The sequence below is a fragment of the Centrocercus urophasianus genome, unplaced genomic scaffold (assembly GCF_019232065.1).
Source record: "Centrocercus urophasianus isolate 14NV4802_14NV808 unplaced genomic scaffold, USGS_Curo_1.0 seq_14, whole genome shotgun sequence".
NCBI classification, from domain to species: Eukaryota; Metazoa; Chordata; class Aves; order Galliformes; family Phasianidae; genus Centrocercus; species Centrocercus urophasianus.
The window spans coordinates 27,595,072-27,610,607 of record NW_024884586.1 but is presented as its reverse complement, the minus strand read 5'-3'; the positions used below and the strand labels follow the sequence as shown (position 1 = coordinate 27,610,607).

Sequence of the window (15,536 nt, the reverse complement as noted above, 5' to 3'; positions counted from 1 at the left end):
TTTTTTTTTTTTTTTTTTTTTGAGTGCAACCATAAGTAAATGGGGATAAGTATTGCTGTCAACTATAGGCTGCCATTTTTTGTTGTTTTAAACCATGCCAAGCGAAAGGTCTTAGTGAATTATTGGTTTGGGCTGATGCAGCTATCTTGCTCAGTAAATGAAATATTGTAAGCTTTACCGTGGCAACAATCATGGGATTCCCATTAACTTGTTGCCTTCTAACAAAGGCAGAGGATGTAGCAGCAGTGAAATGCCAGTGCTGCAATTCCTCATTGTGTGGGTAGACTTCAGTGCAGTGGGATCTTCAGCATTCACAGATATCCTTTCTGGGATGGGAAGTACAGAGATAGTAGGGGTGTGTGTTGTATTTTTCAGGGAGCTGTCATGTTACAGCACAATGTTTAGAGTTATTTCTGACTTCTAAGGCTATCTGTTTTTTGTTGGTGCTTGGTTTGAATTTTTCTTGTTTATTTTTGCAGTGGTAAAGAGTTTTAACACACTGACCTCTTTTTGGTTGCTCTTTGTAAAATGGGAATTATGGTCTTGTTGTCACGGGTGCTACGGAGATTAACTAGCCTTGTCTCGTCATTTTGAGAACCTTCATGGTAACAAATGCCAGACAGGAATTCTAGGTCAGCTAAATACAACATCCTTTGTAATGTTGTACATCCCTTTATTTCTCTTGGATACCCCTGAATTGAGCATCTTGTTTGACAGAATCATTTCATGGAGGTAACACTCCCAAAAGGGCTGGCTGTTGTGGTCTGCCTGGGCGGTTGGTGCCCCTTTTCCTCGTGGACTGCAAGTCAGTCACATTGTCACTGTGAACATACTTGCATATATGAGGATATAGTCAGCTACTGATCTTATTCCTCCTCTCCAGCTCTTCAGTCTAGAAGCATTTTCCAACCCTGGCTTCATCCGTGCTGTTTACAGTAGCACGCTTTTCTTACTGCTACCAGAATTTAGTCAGGTGTTTATAAAACATTGTACATGAAGCACCATCTTAGGTATTTCTCTTCAGAGTTGCTTTCCAGGATGTGATTCCTCACTTTTTAGGTATGAATTGATATATTACCTAGACTAAGATCAGAAAATAAGTCATTTATTTGTTTTTTTTTTAAAGTGTATTTTGTTTAAATGATCCTGTGCCTCTGAGCAGTCCAGACAGTGTGTGCAGACGATGTGCTGTTAGGACTGAGCACAAGTGCTGGCAGGCAGCTGAGCTTGGTTTTCTGCCATAAGTCACATGTCTGGGACCAGGAGTCTGAAGCCAAAGGCTTTGTCAGGTGGTGAGGACTCTGTGTCAACTGAATACAGCAGTCACTTGAACTGGCTAACGCACCGTAATGCTGGAAGCAGCAGTATTAACTGTTGGATTGGAGAAGTGAAGTGGCGTGGTTTCTTGTTTAAACTCAACAGTGGTCTTTAAACTACTGGTGTTGTTGCTGTTCTAGGCAAAGCTTTTGGATGTGCTTAAAATATGAAAAGTAGTTACAGAAATTAATTTATAGCAACTGTTTTTTACTTCCTGTGTATCTTTGTAGTCTGGCAAGCTGCAAAAGAGCTGAGTCACTTCATTTGTGTTTGAAGGCTTATAGCAGGAGCTTCCTGCTGTGGTTGTATGAGAATTGTGCATTCTTATGGATGCTCCTGTTTGTGAAGGACAGGGGAGAGACTGAGGCATAAGTGTTGGTGTATGGAGTTGTGCTGATACAGTGCTGTATGTTTTCCTAGCCTTTCCTGACATCTTGTCAATATGATTGCATTGATAATGTTTAGTTCTGAATTTTAAAGCTACATATTAACCTATGTTAGGCATTATTTTCTCGTTTGAAAGAATAAAATCTGTTACAAAAGGTGTTTTTTTTCTGTACTAAAGGAAACACTGACTGCTTTTTGTTTGTTCCATTGCAGACAGACAGTCTGAACAGAGTTAGTTTTTCAACTTTGAAGATGCACCAGCAACTTATTTATTTGCTGTAGTAATTTCTTTTTTTCTGCTATATGTCAATTCTTTTAGTTCACACACACGCATACACACACAGAGTTCAAATGCAACATTAGGAAATACTGCTTTTCTGAAAGAGTGTTCATGTGTTGGAATGGGCTGCCCAGGAAGGTGGTGGAGTCACCGACTCTGGAGGCATTCAAGAAATGTTTAGATGTCGTGTTGAGGGATGTGGTTTTAGTGAGAGCTGTTGGTGATTGGTGGACGATTGGACTGGATGATCTTGTAGGTCTTTTGTCAACCTTGGTGATTCTATGGTTCTGCACAGCCTATATAAAAGCAACAAGTGGCCACTGTGATACAGATACTCCTTAATGCCTTGCTTTGCTACCTATCAGAGGACACTTCTGTTCTGAGTGTGATCTTAGATGGAACAGCACTAGGTTCTACGTAATTGAATGGTCTAATCTTCAGTAGCAGATATTTAACAGGTCTCTTTCTTCTATACTAGCCTGCCTAAGGAAGCCAGGATCCTTAAGGAAGTAAGGATTTATCTTAGACTTAAAGCTTAGCATACATGGCTTGTCTGACTCCCTGTTTGGTTCCTGCTGGGGTCAAGTGTACTCTCTTACCCAATTCTGCATTAAACAAACAAACAAACAAAAAACCCTATAATGCTGATCATTAGAAAATTCTCCTCTAAGGACCTGGTTGATAGAGTTACTTCCAGATGGGCAGTGCTCTTTGTTGTGCTGCATTTGCTTACAGTTCAGTAACAATAAGTCTGTCTGAACTCAAGATCTGATTGAGGCAAAGCTCAGAAACTGCTCACGGAACCTGTTAAAACATTTTGATGCATAGATACCATCTGCTAGGTCTCAGGTGTCAAGTGCCAATAACCAGAAATTCATAGAGCTGCAGAATGGAAGGGCACTCTTCATTTGTATGGACGTGACAGGGTTGCATCCCTTTTATTTCCCTACTTGCTGCTGCTCTCTTTTCCCCCTTCCAGTCCTTTCTCTTGGACCACTCACACAGACACATTCTCACCCCTTAGGCATGTAGGGCAGATTCTCGTAGTTGCAACCATTAGAAACCCACATAATACTTTAATGCAGATTTTGGGATTAGAGGGAGATCACTATAAAGCTCACCAAAGTGCTTAAATTTGTAACACTTATCCACACCATACCTACAGTGAAATGACTGAAGTTGTTCAAAATGTGACAGCTGTGTAATGTTATGCTGTAATTATTTTATCCACATGTTTGAGATTATTGTAGCTCAAACAACTAAGGATGTGTTCCCTGTTGTGCTGTTTCGGACTAACAACACTTAGATTCTGTGTCAGTGGCAGGATAGCAGAAACTTCAGGAGCTGCTAAGGCCTGAGTGAACTTCAGCAGACAAAAAAGAATCTGAACTCTCTGTATAGGAAGTGCATGAGTCCAGTGTGAGAAAACGTTCTTTGTCCAGTGGAACACCTGTGTGTTTTTCCCCAGAAAATAAACACAGCACTATTTTTACTGTAGAATATTGAAATCTGCTTCTCCCCCACCCCCCAATATGAGAATGTTTTACAAGATAGTTGCTCTGTTTAAAACGCTGCGGTACTCTGCAGTAGTGGTCTATCAAGCAACAAACATTCTCACTGTGTTGAACTGCTGCTCTTGATTCTACATTATCTTCCAAACTTAGGCAAAATATTTTGGTAGTAGATGTATCTTCATTACAGAACCAAGTTCAAAGCAGGCTTTGTTCTTTTTCAGCCTTCAGTAAGACTAGTAGTACTTGGTGTGTACGTTGTATGTCCTCTGCTTGTTCTAAGTATTATTACTCTGAGTAAAGCAAAGCAGGACATCTTCCTGACCCTGTTTTTGCATGCATGTGCAGAGTGGCAATTTAGGTAGCAACTGTGGGCCTAATGAGAGCAGAGCAGTTCATTCTTTTGACTTCTCTTGGAGAAGCTGGAATTAAAAAAACCTTCTGTAGAGGCTTACTCTTGAAAGCAGAAGATGCTGGTGATGGCACTGCATGGGTAGTAATGTACTTTAAAAATATGTGAGGAATTAAAATATGGAAATCCAATGCAAAGATGTAATACATTAAACAAATCACAGTTCTAAAAATTGCTGAGATATTGAAATAAGATTGAGTAATGTGGGGTGATGAGTTTGCATGCTCATCTGTATCTGTCCTTTTGTTCAAGTAGATGCTAGGTTTTCAAGGATGGGTGGAGTCTGTTCACTTTGTTCTTTGCTCTGTGCAGTGAAATACTGATCTGCTATGAGAGCCCTCGTGCTAGAACATGACAAATATTATTAACTTGCATGTCACAGACAGTAGATTAGGAGGAGGTGCTAAGCAGACTGTTAAGAACTTTTCAAGATAGGTGCACATAGTGTAGTAAGGAGAAAGGCTCTGAGTGAGCCATGAGTGAGACTCAGACTTAATCTAACATGTCTAATGTCACAAGACTGTAGGAAGAAGGCAAGATCTAAAACTTACAGAGGATGTGTACATGTGTTTTCATTCCCGCTGGCTTGCTTATATGATGTCAGTGAAAGTCAGTCAATGATATTTGTCCTCAAGAAGCTCACACTAGTTTGCTTGATTTAGATTAGCATAGAAACATCTTATTAATCGCAATCCGCACCAAATCGAACTACTGTTTAAATTAAAAGAAATAATTTATATTTTGATAATCTTGGGGTATTATGACCCAAAGAATGAAAGACTACTTCAAGTGGTTTGGACAAAGCTTCTTGAAGGCGTATTTCTGAAATGCATTTAAATATAACTTGATAATTATGTTTCCATAGAATTACAAGAAGTCAGTAGCTGACTTGAGAAGCTGTTACATGTGAGTAGTGAAGAACCTTGTAGCTTCTGTTTTCCTTCCACCTGTAGCATTGTAGGTTACAAGTGTTAAAGGCCTGTGCTGCAAGAAACAAAATGTATTAGTCTGGACCAATGTTAAAGAGCAGTGAATGGATATCCTAGAGATTCTATCTATGAAAATTGTATCTCAGGTGTTGTGGATTGCATTGGTCAAATCTTTTTCTGTTTTATATGAGAATGCAGATGATGACTTCAGTTTATTTTGAAAGTTGTTTTCAGTGATGCTGTCATCTTTTGGACTTGAAAAACTTGATATGTTGCCAGCTATGACCTCATTTTAAAAATATAGGGTAGTTGCATATTACAGATTCTTAAGGCAGTGTTTAGAAAATAGTAATAAAACTACTCATGGTAGTTTTAATGGCCAAAGTGTTAGTCCCAGGGCCAGTGAAGCATGATTCTGTCTGTTTGACCCATCTCAAAAATACTCCAGACTTCTGCACGTGTTTTATTCTCTGATGTAACTTCAGGGATAATGACTTCACTTGCTTTACTATATTGTGTAGAACTTGAGCCATATTGTTTGAGTTGAGAGAAACACGAGGGGAGAGAACATGACACAACTCTACATTTCCTGTGCTAAGGAAGTGAGAAGAAACGTGCATTTGTTGTCTTGGAGTCTTAAAATGTCTGGTTTGATGTTTGCTGTGTTCCCAGCAACAACATCTGAGTAAAATGAAATTTGTACTTTTGCTAGTTTTAAATTCATATGAGCTGTAATAGAAGCTTTTTTTTTTTTTCCTTTACATACATCTTATATGACTGATACTTCATGAGCCATCCTGGTTTTCAGTGTTTTTTTTTTGTTTGTTTGTTTTGTTTTTTTTTGGTTTTTTTTGTTTGTTTGTTTTTTGAACAGATTTCTCATTGCACATAAAGTAGATGATTTGATAGATTTGTTTACGTTTGGTTCAGAGCATTGCATTGGAATGGAACTGTTAAAAGAAACACTAAGTACACAGAGTTCAGAGGCTGAAGTAGCTTGCAGGAATTTTCTGTGAAAGCTCTTGTTTAAAATTAGATTGGTTGCTATTTTCAGAAGGGATAATTTTTTTTTGGAACATAAAGTTCATAGCATTATTGCTGCTCTTACAAGAATTTAATGTGCTTTATTGTAGTCTTCAAATTTTATCTTAAGACAGTAAGCTTTTTATCTTTCCAGAACCAAGTAATTTCCACAGGTTAAGTATACGACAAAGCTTCTGTTTCTTTCTGATTCCCTATGATGCAACATAGTACCCTTTTTGGAAGACTGGAAAGCATTCCTTTAGATCAGAAGACAGATGCTCTAGCAGTGAGAGGAGAGTGTTGTTGTTTGCCTCCTGACTGGAAAAGCATGACTCCTGACTACCTAGCTACCTAGCTAGATATTTTGGCAAAAAGTAATTAAAAACAAACAAACCAAGAAATGAAGTTTTTATCAGTAATCCGTGTTTTTACAAGAAAAACATCACTGCCATTTATGTACTGACAAATAATTCAGTATAAATGATAGGCACTTGGTGACTTAGTGTTTTTTCTGTGTCATCTGTGTTCTCCCAGACAACTGTTTTAAGGGCAGAAGTGGAGTTTTTTCAAGCTTTTCAGTTCCCATTTTCAGAAAATCCAAGTTGACATTTGTGCAGTGTTTTTTTATAAACTTGATTGAATCATAAATCTTAAAGCAGTACATGGGTAGAGTGTGATAGGACAAGTAGGAATAGCTTTAAAATAAAAGAGGGGAGACTTAGGTTAGGTATTTGGTGGTGAAGCACTGGAACGTGTTGCCCAGGGAAGGTGTGGATGCCCCATCCCCGGAGGCATTCAAGGCCAGGTTAGATGGGGCCATGAGCAACCTAATGTATGGGTTCCAAGCCTGTCCACAGCAGGACATTGGAAGTGACTGGGCTTTAAGTTCCTTTCCAACCCTAACAGTTCTGTGTTACCTTATATTAATGTATCCAACACATAAACCATGTTATTCTAAGTGTTAAATGTGACATTTATGTCTGTCAAGGCTTCACTTATTCACATCACTAAGGACCACCAGGTTTTGGATTTGTTGCACATTATTATTTAGTCTCTTCATATAGCATGGTTGGATCTTTAAGGAAACAATCAGCATTTTGCTCTCCCAGAATTTGATGCCCTTGTGTTTGAATCACTCACTGTGCATACCAAGTGGTGTATTGAGTGACTTCTGGGTTAGTGTACAGAATGATTAGCCAGTGAGTACTTCACCTGTTTACCAGACCAAATACATGCTGTTGTTATTGCTCTGTCTGGGTTTAGACAAGTTTTAGGACTGCTTTTCCAGACCAATATATTAAAAAAAAAAAAACTAAATGAACAAAAAAAACCAAAAAACAAAACTTGCAGTACTTGTTCTTTTCTTACATCTAAGAATGAGGTATCCAGTTATTGCTGCTAATATCACAGTATGTGGCCCCTTCAATTGATTCCCCATCGTCATCTTTGAAGTATTTTATTTCTGTAGTTGAACAATTATTATATGAGGTCATTTAATGCTAAGTGGTTATATGATGTTGGAAAAGAATTTGCCTTAAGTATAGCTCAAATGAGGGTTGGGGGAGAAGAGGGAGAAGGTAAGAAAGGATAAAAAACAAGTGGGTGTGTTAAGAACATGAAGAAAGGCCAGACAAAGCATCAAATTATATAGTGTACCTGAGATCTGTAGCTCTTATTATTGCATGCAATATTTCATGATTAATTGGTTATCTCATTATAAACCCTGAAGCTCTGTTGAGGAAAAAATAAATTGATTGGTGAAGCAAGATTAAATTCAAAAACAACTTTCTAAGATGATATATTTTTCCTAACATACGCAGAATGTCAAGAATATTTTTATTCTTCTGGGTTTCCCCTCTATTGTGGCATCTTTTTAGTTTGCTGATTTGAATTTTGGGGTGTATGTGAGATACCTGCATTTTATCTGAATGTTTTCGACCAACTGTAAACTAATCTAGAATCTCGCAATAGCATGAAAAGCATCAGTCATTTAATGTAGAGATGTATGAAATCTCTTAATGTGCAGGATCTTGTACAGTGTACTAATTAATCTTTTTTTCTTCTTCAGATGTCCTCCTCGAACTTTTTTACCAGCACTGTGCAAAATTTTTCTTGATGAAAGTGCACCAGACAATGTATTAGAAGTAACAGCTCGTGCCATCACCTATTATCTGGATGTATCAGCAGAATGCACCCGTAGGATTGTTGGAGTTGATGGAGCTATAAAGGCACTTTGTAATCGTTTAGTAGTTGTTGAGCTTAACAACAGAACCAGCAGAGATTTGGCTGAGCAGTGCGTGAAGGTATGTTTTCTTGTAGAAAAGGTACAATTTTGTCTAAGAGTGATCTGGAAAACTTGCTATTCCAGAACAGTTTGCTTGTATTCAAATTCTGTATATCATCAAAAAGAAAAAAATGAAGCAAAGACATGCGTAGTATGTTAAAGTTTACGTGCCAGCTGTGCTTCTCAGCTTTATTGTCAGTCAGAAAAAGGAATGTATCAATCTACACACAAAAAAAACCCAAAAATTCTAGAATAAAGTTTTCCTGTTTGTCTAAATTGATGAGCATGCTGAGGGCTAATTTTATAATTCACCTACTGTTAATAGAAATTAAATTGTTTGTTGTCTCTTCCATAGTATGGGGCATAGCTCCAGAGCAGCCTTGTGAAGTTTTCAGAAGAATTTACGAGACCCTCAAAATCTTTTCCATACAGTGTAACTTGTTATGTGACAGCACATAGGCCGTAGTAATCAAGGACTAAAACTAAGACTTTGCACATGCATTTCCTATTTATGCTATTCCAGGTTACTTGAAAGAGTGTCACTGAAGTAACAGGATTTATGGAAGTTTCAGAGCTTTCAGTTGTGTGTTACCTGAAACTTAATGATCTCTCAGAAAAAGATGATCTTATTTAGCCTTCCTTATGAACACTTCTTAAAGAAAAAAACAAAAAACCAGCAACAATAAAACTACTGTAGGGGGGGATTTTCTTGTATTTGGTCCTGTGTCCTAAAGTAAAACTGTTGGTATGCTGGATGTTTTGACTCCTTATGGGTTTTGAAGAGAAGGTTTTGCTATGTTTTTGCCTACTTAAGTTCTGTAGGTGTATATACACAGCTAACTGCATTTTTATCTACTGTATTTATATTTCATTTCATTTTAGGTGTTGGAATTAATCTGTACCCGTGAGTCAGGAGCTGTATTTGAAGCTGGAGGATTGAACTGTGTCCTGACATTTATTCGTGACAGCGGACATCTTGTTCATAAAGATACTTTACATTCTGCTATGGCTGTAGTATCCAGGCTGTGTGGCAAAATGGAACCTCAGGATTCTTCATTAGAGATCTGTGTGGAATCACTGTCTAGTTTATTAAAACATGAAGACCATCAGGTAATGTAACTCTTGGCTCAATAAATTGTGAATTTAACGTTCATTGTGTTTAATAAATGAATGGCTTTGTATTTTTATATAGTCTTCATAACGAGGTGTTTACATAGTAGTGGTTATATTTGGATATTGTGGTAGTTTTTTTTACAGTTGTGATGACAAGAGAATATAAATACTGCTTAGTGTTTAACTGCAAGTGCTATTGTGTGAATATGATCTTATCCTGCCTCTGACAATTTATTTAGAAATGTCCTGGTGACTTTTTCTTGGAAATAGCATCTGAAGTAGTTGATCTATATCTGTGCTTCAGTCAGTATTATACTGAGTATAAATAAAACGTGAAAGTTTAGTTCGTTTTTCTGTTGCCAGACTAAGGGAAACAACAAAAACATCCACAGTACATGTTGAAATATAGTACTGGAAGCCACTTAAACGGTACTACTGAAGACCCAACATCACTTTTTTACAACACTTTTATAAACTTGATGTAATGTAAAATCTAGGAAATAATTCCTTTAATTTTAATTTTCCAACTGGTAGCATTCTTTTGTGTATGTCACATTAATGCTTTGCCATAGCTGTTTAGTCAAATTTTTGCTGCATCCTGGCCAGGTTTCTTGTCAGTGCCATTTTCACCCCACCTTTGTCCCTATTCCTGTCTTTACTCCACCCCAACTCCTTATTTTTGTTTAGTTAGACTCCCAGATATGACATGGTAGGTCTTTTTGACTGTGTGCTATGCTTATGTTGTATTTTCAGATCTTTTTGAAATAACCACATGTCAGCTGGCTGCTGCAAATGAACAAGCTACTTTGGTTTTTAGACATAAAACTTTAATAATCACTGATCATCTGAGGCAAGCTAACTCTGAAGTTTAGACCATAAGTCTGTAGTCTTTTATTTCTCAATTTAAAATGTAAAAAAAAAAAAAAAAAAATTTTTTTTGGAGACTGTTGGAGATCTGAGCAAAAATTCCAACTTTCATAAACTTTGTCTTTTAGTATTTGATGCTTAAAGATGAGTTTGCTTAAGCTTAGGGAGTCCACTTGATAGTAAGTAAATTTGAGATCTGTATACTTTCTGTGAAGGAAGCTTCAGGATTTATGACGAATATTGATCTTTGTTCTGGATTTGCCCAGTAACTTCCTGTTATTTTCTTTTTCTTTCTTTCTTCTTGGTCACTTTATGACCAAGTCTGGGTAGCCAGTGAGTAATTGCACTTGATTAATTGAGTTCAGGCCAGATGAAATGAGGCCCCAAGAATAGCTTATGTATGTTTGCTTTTTTAACCTTCCTACTTCTCTTATGATTTGTGAGGAAAAAGTATAAATATCTTCCACAGTACAGTTGCTTTGTTAACAGTACTAATGCCCTTCGTGCAGGACTAAAGAAGCTGAACCTTGCTTGTGTATTTTTGACGGGGCAGTTCTGGTGAAATTGGTAAATTGTTTACATTATGATTTACGTAAAGATCGAAGGAATTGTTTATACCCCTTGCTGTTAAAGAATGGCAGCAAGATGTCAGAGGACGTATCTAGTCACCATTGTAAGATAAAGAAAAAAATCTCTTATGAAAGTACTGATAAATCAGAATGTTTGGCATGCAGGGACTATGCCAGCAAGTGCTGTATTTAGTCATGAGAGTATTTGTTTTTCAAGTCTTCAACTTACTGAAGATTGATGATTTTTAACTTAATATGGTCTGGCTAAATGGCTAATAATTCCATAATATGTGTAGCAACTGTCTTTAAGGCCTCTATATGTGATAATCAATTTGAAAATGGGCTGCACTAGAAATTGGTGTCACTTTTGGGACTAAGAATTGTATTAACTTAGAGTTTGATGATGAATAGATACTGGGTTTTTTTTGTTTGTTTTGGTTGTTTGTTTGTTTTTGTTTTTACTTAAACTTCAGAGAGGCTGGTTTGCTACCTTATGTTTAGGAAGGCAAACATGCCAGAAGCAGCTCACATTGATGTGCCTGTGCAAAGTCTGTGATACAATGAGTAGAGACATTTCTAGTGTAATGTGCAGTATAGATAAGAGGAATTCAAGGCAACCCCCTGTTCTGTTTTCAACACAAGCCTGAAGAGAAATTGGATCCTTTTCCTGGGCAGTTTGCCAGAAGTATTTTTTGCTGGGCTGTTAAGAGGATCATCAGTAAGCCTTATTTCCACAGTGTCACTGTGGGTTGCATTTTTATTTTTTAAACTTTAGTGAGGAACCTGAATTTCAGGTTTTGTATGTATGTGTATGTGTGTGTGTTTTTGTTTGTTTGTTTTTCCACAAAAAACTCAACTTATCCCTGTCAGATAGATGGGGTTATTTAAATGTTGTAAACCACTTCTGCCAATTAGTCCTTTTTGTAGGCTTGGGACAATTGCGAAATTTATTTTACTGAAGAGAAGCAAGTAGACTTTCAAATACAACTTAGCTATCGAATACTTAGTAAATTAATGCTTTGGCAGTTCTGAATTAGTATCTCAGCTAATGGCTTGTTGCATGGCATTTCTATTAAAAGAAAGCAGCAGTTTAATATAACGTAGTATTAGTGTCATGAAATTATAACATAGTAGAGTACCTTATCAGTATATGAAATTCAAATATTTTTAAAATTGTCCTTGTACCTTAAAAGAATAAATTTGGAAATCAGTAAATGTCTAAAAGTGGAAGTAAAAATTCAGTGCACTCTCTTATTTTATTTCTTTTTATTTTTTTTCCCTTTTGCAGCTTAATTAGAAAATCAGTTCAATTTCTAACATCAAAACAACCAAAATGTTTTGCACTCAGTGCCTAAATACCAAACTGCAGGTTGATTGTGTTTTGTTTTTTTTTGAACTATGTTATCAGAATAGACAGTTGCTATTGGGGATTGTAAGTAGTTCTATCTCTTGTAAAAAGAACATATATATAACTATGTGGGGGCTTAAAGACTTATAAATGTATTTAATAAGCAAATTTTCTAATTAAATGTTGCTGTATATTTGTTGTGTCTTTGTGTATGTAGTTAAAGAGATACAATACTGAATTTTACACAATTTTCCTATACAATTATAAGAGAGAAAGGGGTAAGAAAACAGTACAATCCTTTAGTGAGTGTTTCAGAACATTGTTGTGTTCCAACTTTGAACTGTCTCCGCTCATTAAATACCAAGGGAGCTTGGGGAAATGAGCTTTTTTGTTTGTTTGTTTCTGGAAAAATCCTTTTAGCACCTTAAGTGACAGATTATTCATCTTTTCACTTACACTTCTTTCTTAGGTTTCAGATGGAGCTCTGCGATGTTTTGCTTCATTAGCTGACAGATTCACACGTCGTGGAGTTGACCCAGCTCCACTAGCTAAGCATGGATTAACTGAGGAATTGTTATCTCGCATGGCAGCTGCTGGTGGGACAGCATCAGGACCATCTTCAGCTTGCAAACCTGGCCGAACTAGCACTGGAGCACCATCTACAGCTGCAGACTCTAAATTAAGTAATCAGGTGTCAACTATTGTAAGCCTGTTGTCAACCCTGTGTAGAGGCTCTCCAGTAGTAACACATGTAAGAAACCATTTTACACTACAGCTTCTTATTCTCTTAGGGCTTTTTCCTGTACATATTCCTTTAGCATATGCAAAACTTGTGTTGCTGTTCTATGTATACATTTATAGGCTATGAAAGATATGTGTATATATACACACACATATAGGTTATTTATCAAGAGGAGGAAAAAAAACTGAAACATTTCATATGGAAATGAAACCCAATTTTGATAGTATTTTCTAAAGCCCTGTATATTTTTTATTGTTCAGACTTTTAATTATTTCCAGGATCTCCTAAGATCTGAACTTCCAGATTCTATAGAAAGTGCGTTGCAGGGTGATGAGAGATGTGTACTGGATACCATGCGGTTAGTAGATCTTCTTTTGGTGCTACTGTTCGAAGGGAGAAAAGCCCTGCCAAAATCCAGTGCTGGATCTACAGGCAGAATTCCAGGGTTGCGAAGGCTGGATAGTTCTGGTGAACGTTCTCATCGGCAGCTGATAGATTGCATCCGCAGTAAGGATACCGATGCATTAATAGATGCTATTGACACAGGAGGTGAGCAAGAATTGTCTGAAAAGGAAATCAGATATTTTATTTATCTTTCTGTTTTTATAATGTATGGTGTTGTAATACTTAAGTGGTACCTTGAAATCTTAAATACAAGTTGATTTTGTTAAATGCACAACATTTCCTGTTTGTAATAATTCCAGTGCTGCTACTTCCTTTTTTTCTGGATTATAGTTAACAGTGTAATTGCTTTTATTTGAAGATGTTTAATTTTTTTCAGACCTACCATTTGCTTAAGGAACAGTGCCGAAGCTTAATCTTTTAATATAATATAATTTCAATTATTTTTAATTGTGTCTTTCAGCTTTTGAAGTAAATTTTATGGATGACGTAGGACAAACTCTTTTGAACTGGGCCTCAGCTTTTGGAACTCAGGAAATGGTAAATAGATTTCAGAGAATGTTAAAAGTTTAGGTTATTTTTGTAAAGCAAGACATGAGAAAACTTGTTTGATTTTTCTTGTTTTATAGGTAGAATTTCTCTGTGAAAGGGGTGCTGATGTTAACAGAGGGCAGAGGTCATCCTCATTACATTATGCAGCATGTTTTGGGAGACCTCAGGTAGCAAAGGTAAGATTTAAACTGATGCTATTAGGAAGCCTTATGTACTGAATTTTTGGCTTTGTTCTATATGTAAATTATTTGAGGCAGCATCTTTAATGTGTGTACTGTCAAATATTTGCTTGTTCTTTACTGTGTTTATTGCAATACAAAGTTTTGGTTACAGTAAGTCAGTAATATGAATAAAAGTAGTTATCAATTTTACAGATATAAGAAGCACATTGTATTCTAACTTTGCATGAAAGCATGAGAAAAATGTTGGAAGAATGTGTGGAAAAATATATTTGTATCTTTGGAAGAAGAAATCTTAGTATTAATGTTTGATAATGTATGTTCTCAGACTCTCTTGCGACATGGTGCAAACCCTGATTTAAGAGATGAAGATGGGAAAACTCCTTTAGACAAAGCTCGTGAAAGGGGTCACAGTGAAGTAGTAGCTATTCTACAGTCTCCAGGTGAGTGCAGATTTTAATTCCTTGCCCTTTTAATTCAGTTATCAGAATTTTTACTCAAATAAAAAACCAAAAAAAAAAAACGTGAAAATAGTGTTTTGTGACCATCCTTGCATGTAACATTTCACGTCTCCTTGAGAGAAGGGGAGCTACAGAAGAAACTTCGTGCACATACGCAATGCCAGAGGTACTGGTCTTCAGCTGTTTGCCCTGTTTCAGGACATGTCAGTCTTGCTAGCTTCTATGGCATCCTTTCTACGTGTAAACTGCACTTTCCCTGCCTGTGGGGCTCTTCTAGCACTTTAGTCATAGACAGTTGTTTGTTTGTATTTATTTTAAGTAGTTTGAGCTACTCTAGTAAGTGATCTTTGGTAGTACCTTACCTCATGACTTTCTTTACAAAGACTTGACGTATACGTTTCTAAAAAGTAAAACTTATATTACTGTTTGGACAGCCAGATCTTAATAAAGAAAACTTTTTACTTATATGTGAAGGTGTTTTTGTTTGTTTATTTTCCAGGGGATTGGATGTGTCCTGTTAACAAAGGAGATGAGAAGAAAAAGAAAGATGCAAACAAGGATGAGGAAGAATGTAATGAACCCAAAGGCGATCCAGAAATGGCACCTATATACTTGAAAAGATTATTGCCTGTATTTGCACAAACATTTCAACAAACTATGTTGCCTTCAATAAGGTAATAGGCGGGATTGTCAATTTCCCTGCATATTTTTTCTTTTTTTAATAGTCTCTGATGAAGATGTGAAGGTAGATTAAGGTGTTTGTTTTTTTTTTTTTTATAGTAAAAATTATCACATCTGAAAGGTGGAGTAATGCAAGTGATATTTTAACATGCTTTTGTTCAAATAGAAGTGATGGTTTGAAAAGCTTTGGGTCTTATTTTTACATTGTATTTTAGATAGCTAAAGTGGTGTCTTGAAAGGAATATGATCAGTCAAAGTGGGAGAGAGAAAGGCATACTCTTGGCTACAGGGAGCATTATGACACAATACTGTGTTCTTATAGTAACTTGCACTATGGATACTGTACTTGGTTACAGCTGCTGTAATGGAAGTACTCTTTTAGGAGAGGAAAACTAATGAAGTAGTACATACACGGGAGAGCTCAGACTGGAAAAAGTTATTGTAGAAAGCTTCTTCATAGCTGAAGTGTTTATCAGCTG

At 36.6% G+C, this 15,536-nt stretch overlaps 1 protein-coding gene across 5 annotated transcripts in view; it reads left to right on the top strand.

The window, feature by feature from the left end:
• Positions 1-15,536, top strand: part of HECTD1 (HECT domain E3 ubiquitin protein ligase 1) — a 55,797-nt gene that overhangs the window by 7,560 nt on the left and 32,701 nt on the right. For 3 of the 5 annotated variants that reach the window (XM_042813391.1, XM_042813395.1, XM_042813390.1), the window contains exons 3-10: positions 7,928-8,162; positions 9,026-9,253; positions 12,510-12,791; positions 13,043-13,331; positions 13,648-13,724; positions 13,814-13,912; positions 14,244-14,358; positions 14,876-15,050. In XM_042813391.1, coding sequence (XP_042669325.1) covers positions 7,928-8,162; positions 9,026-9,253; positions 12,510-12,791; positions 13,043-13,331; positions 13,648-13,724; positions 13,814-13,912; positions 14,244-14,358; positions 14,876-15,050 — 1,500 coding nt within the window. The remainder of the gene's footprint in view (positions 1-7,927; positions 8,163-9,025; positions 9,254-12,509; positions 12,792-13,042; positions 13,332-13,647; positions 13,725-13,813; positions 13,913-14,243; positions 14,359-14,875; positions 15,051-15,536) is intronic. The other 2 variants (XM_042813394.1, XM_042813393.1) reach the window with 1 other exon arrangement.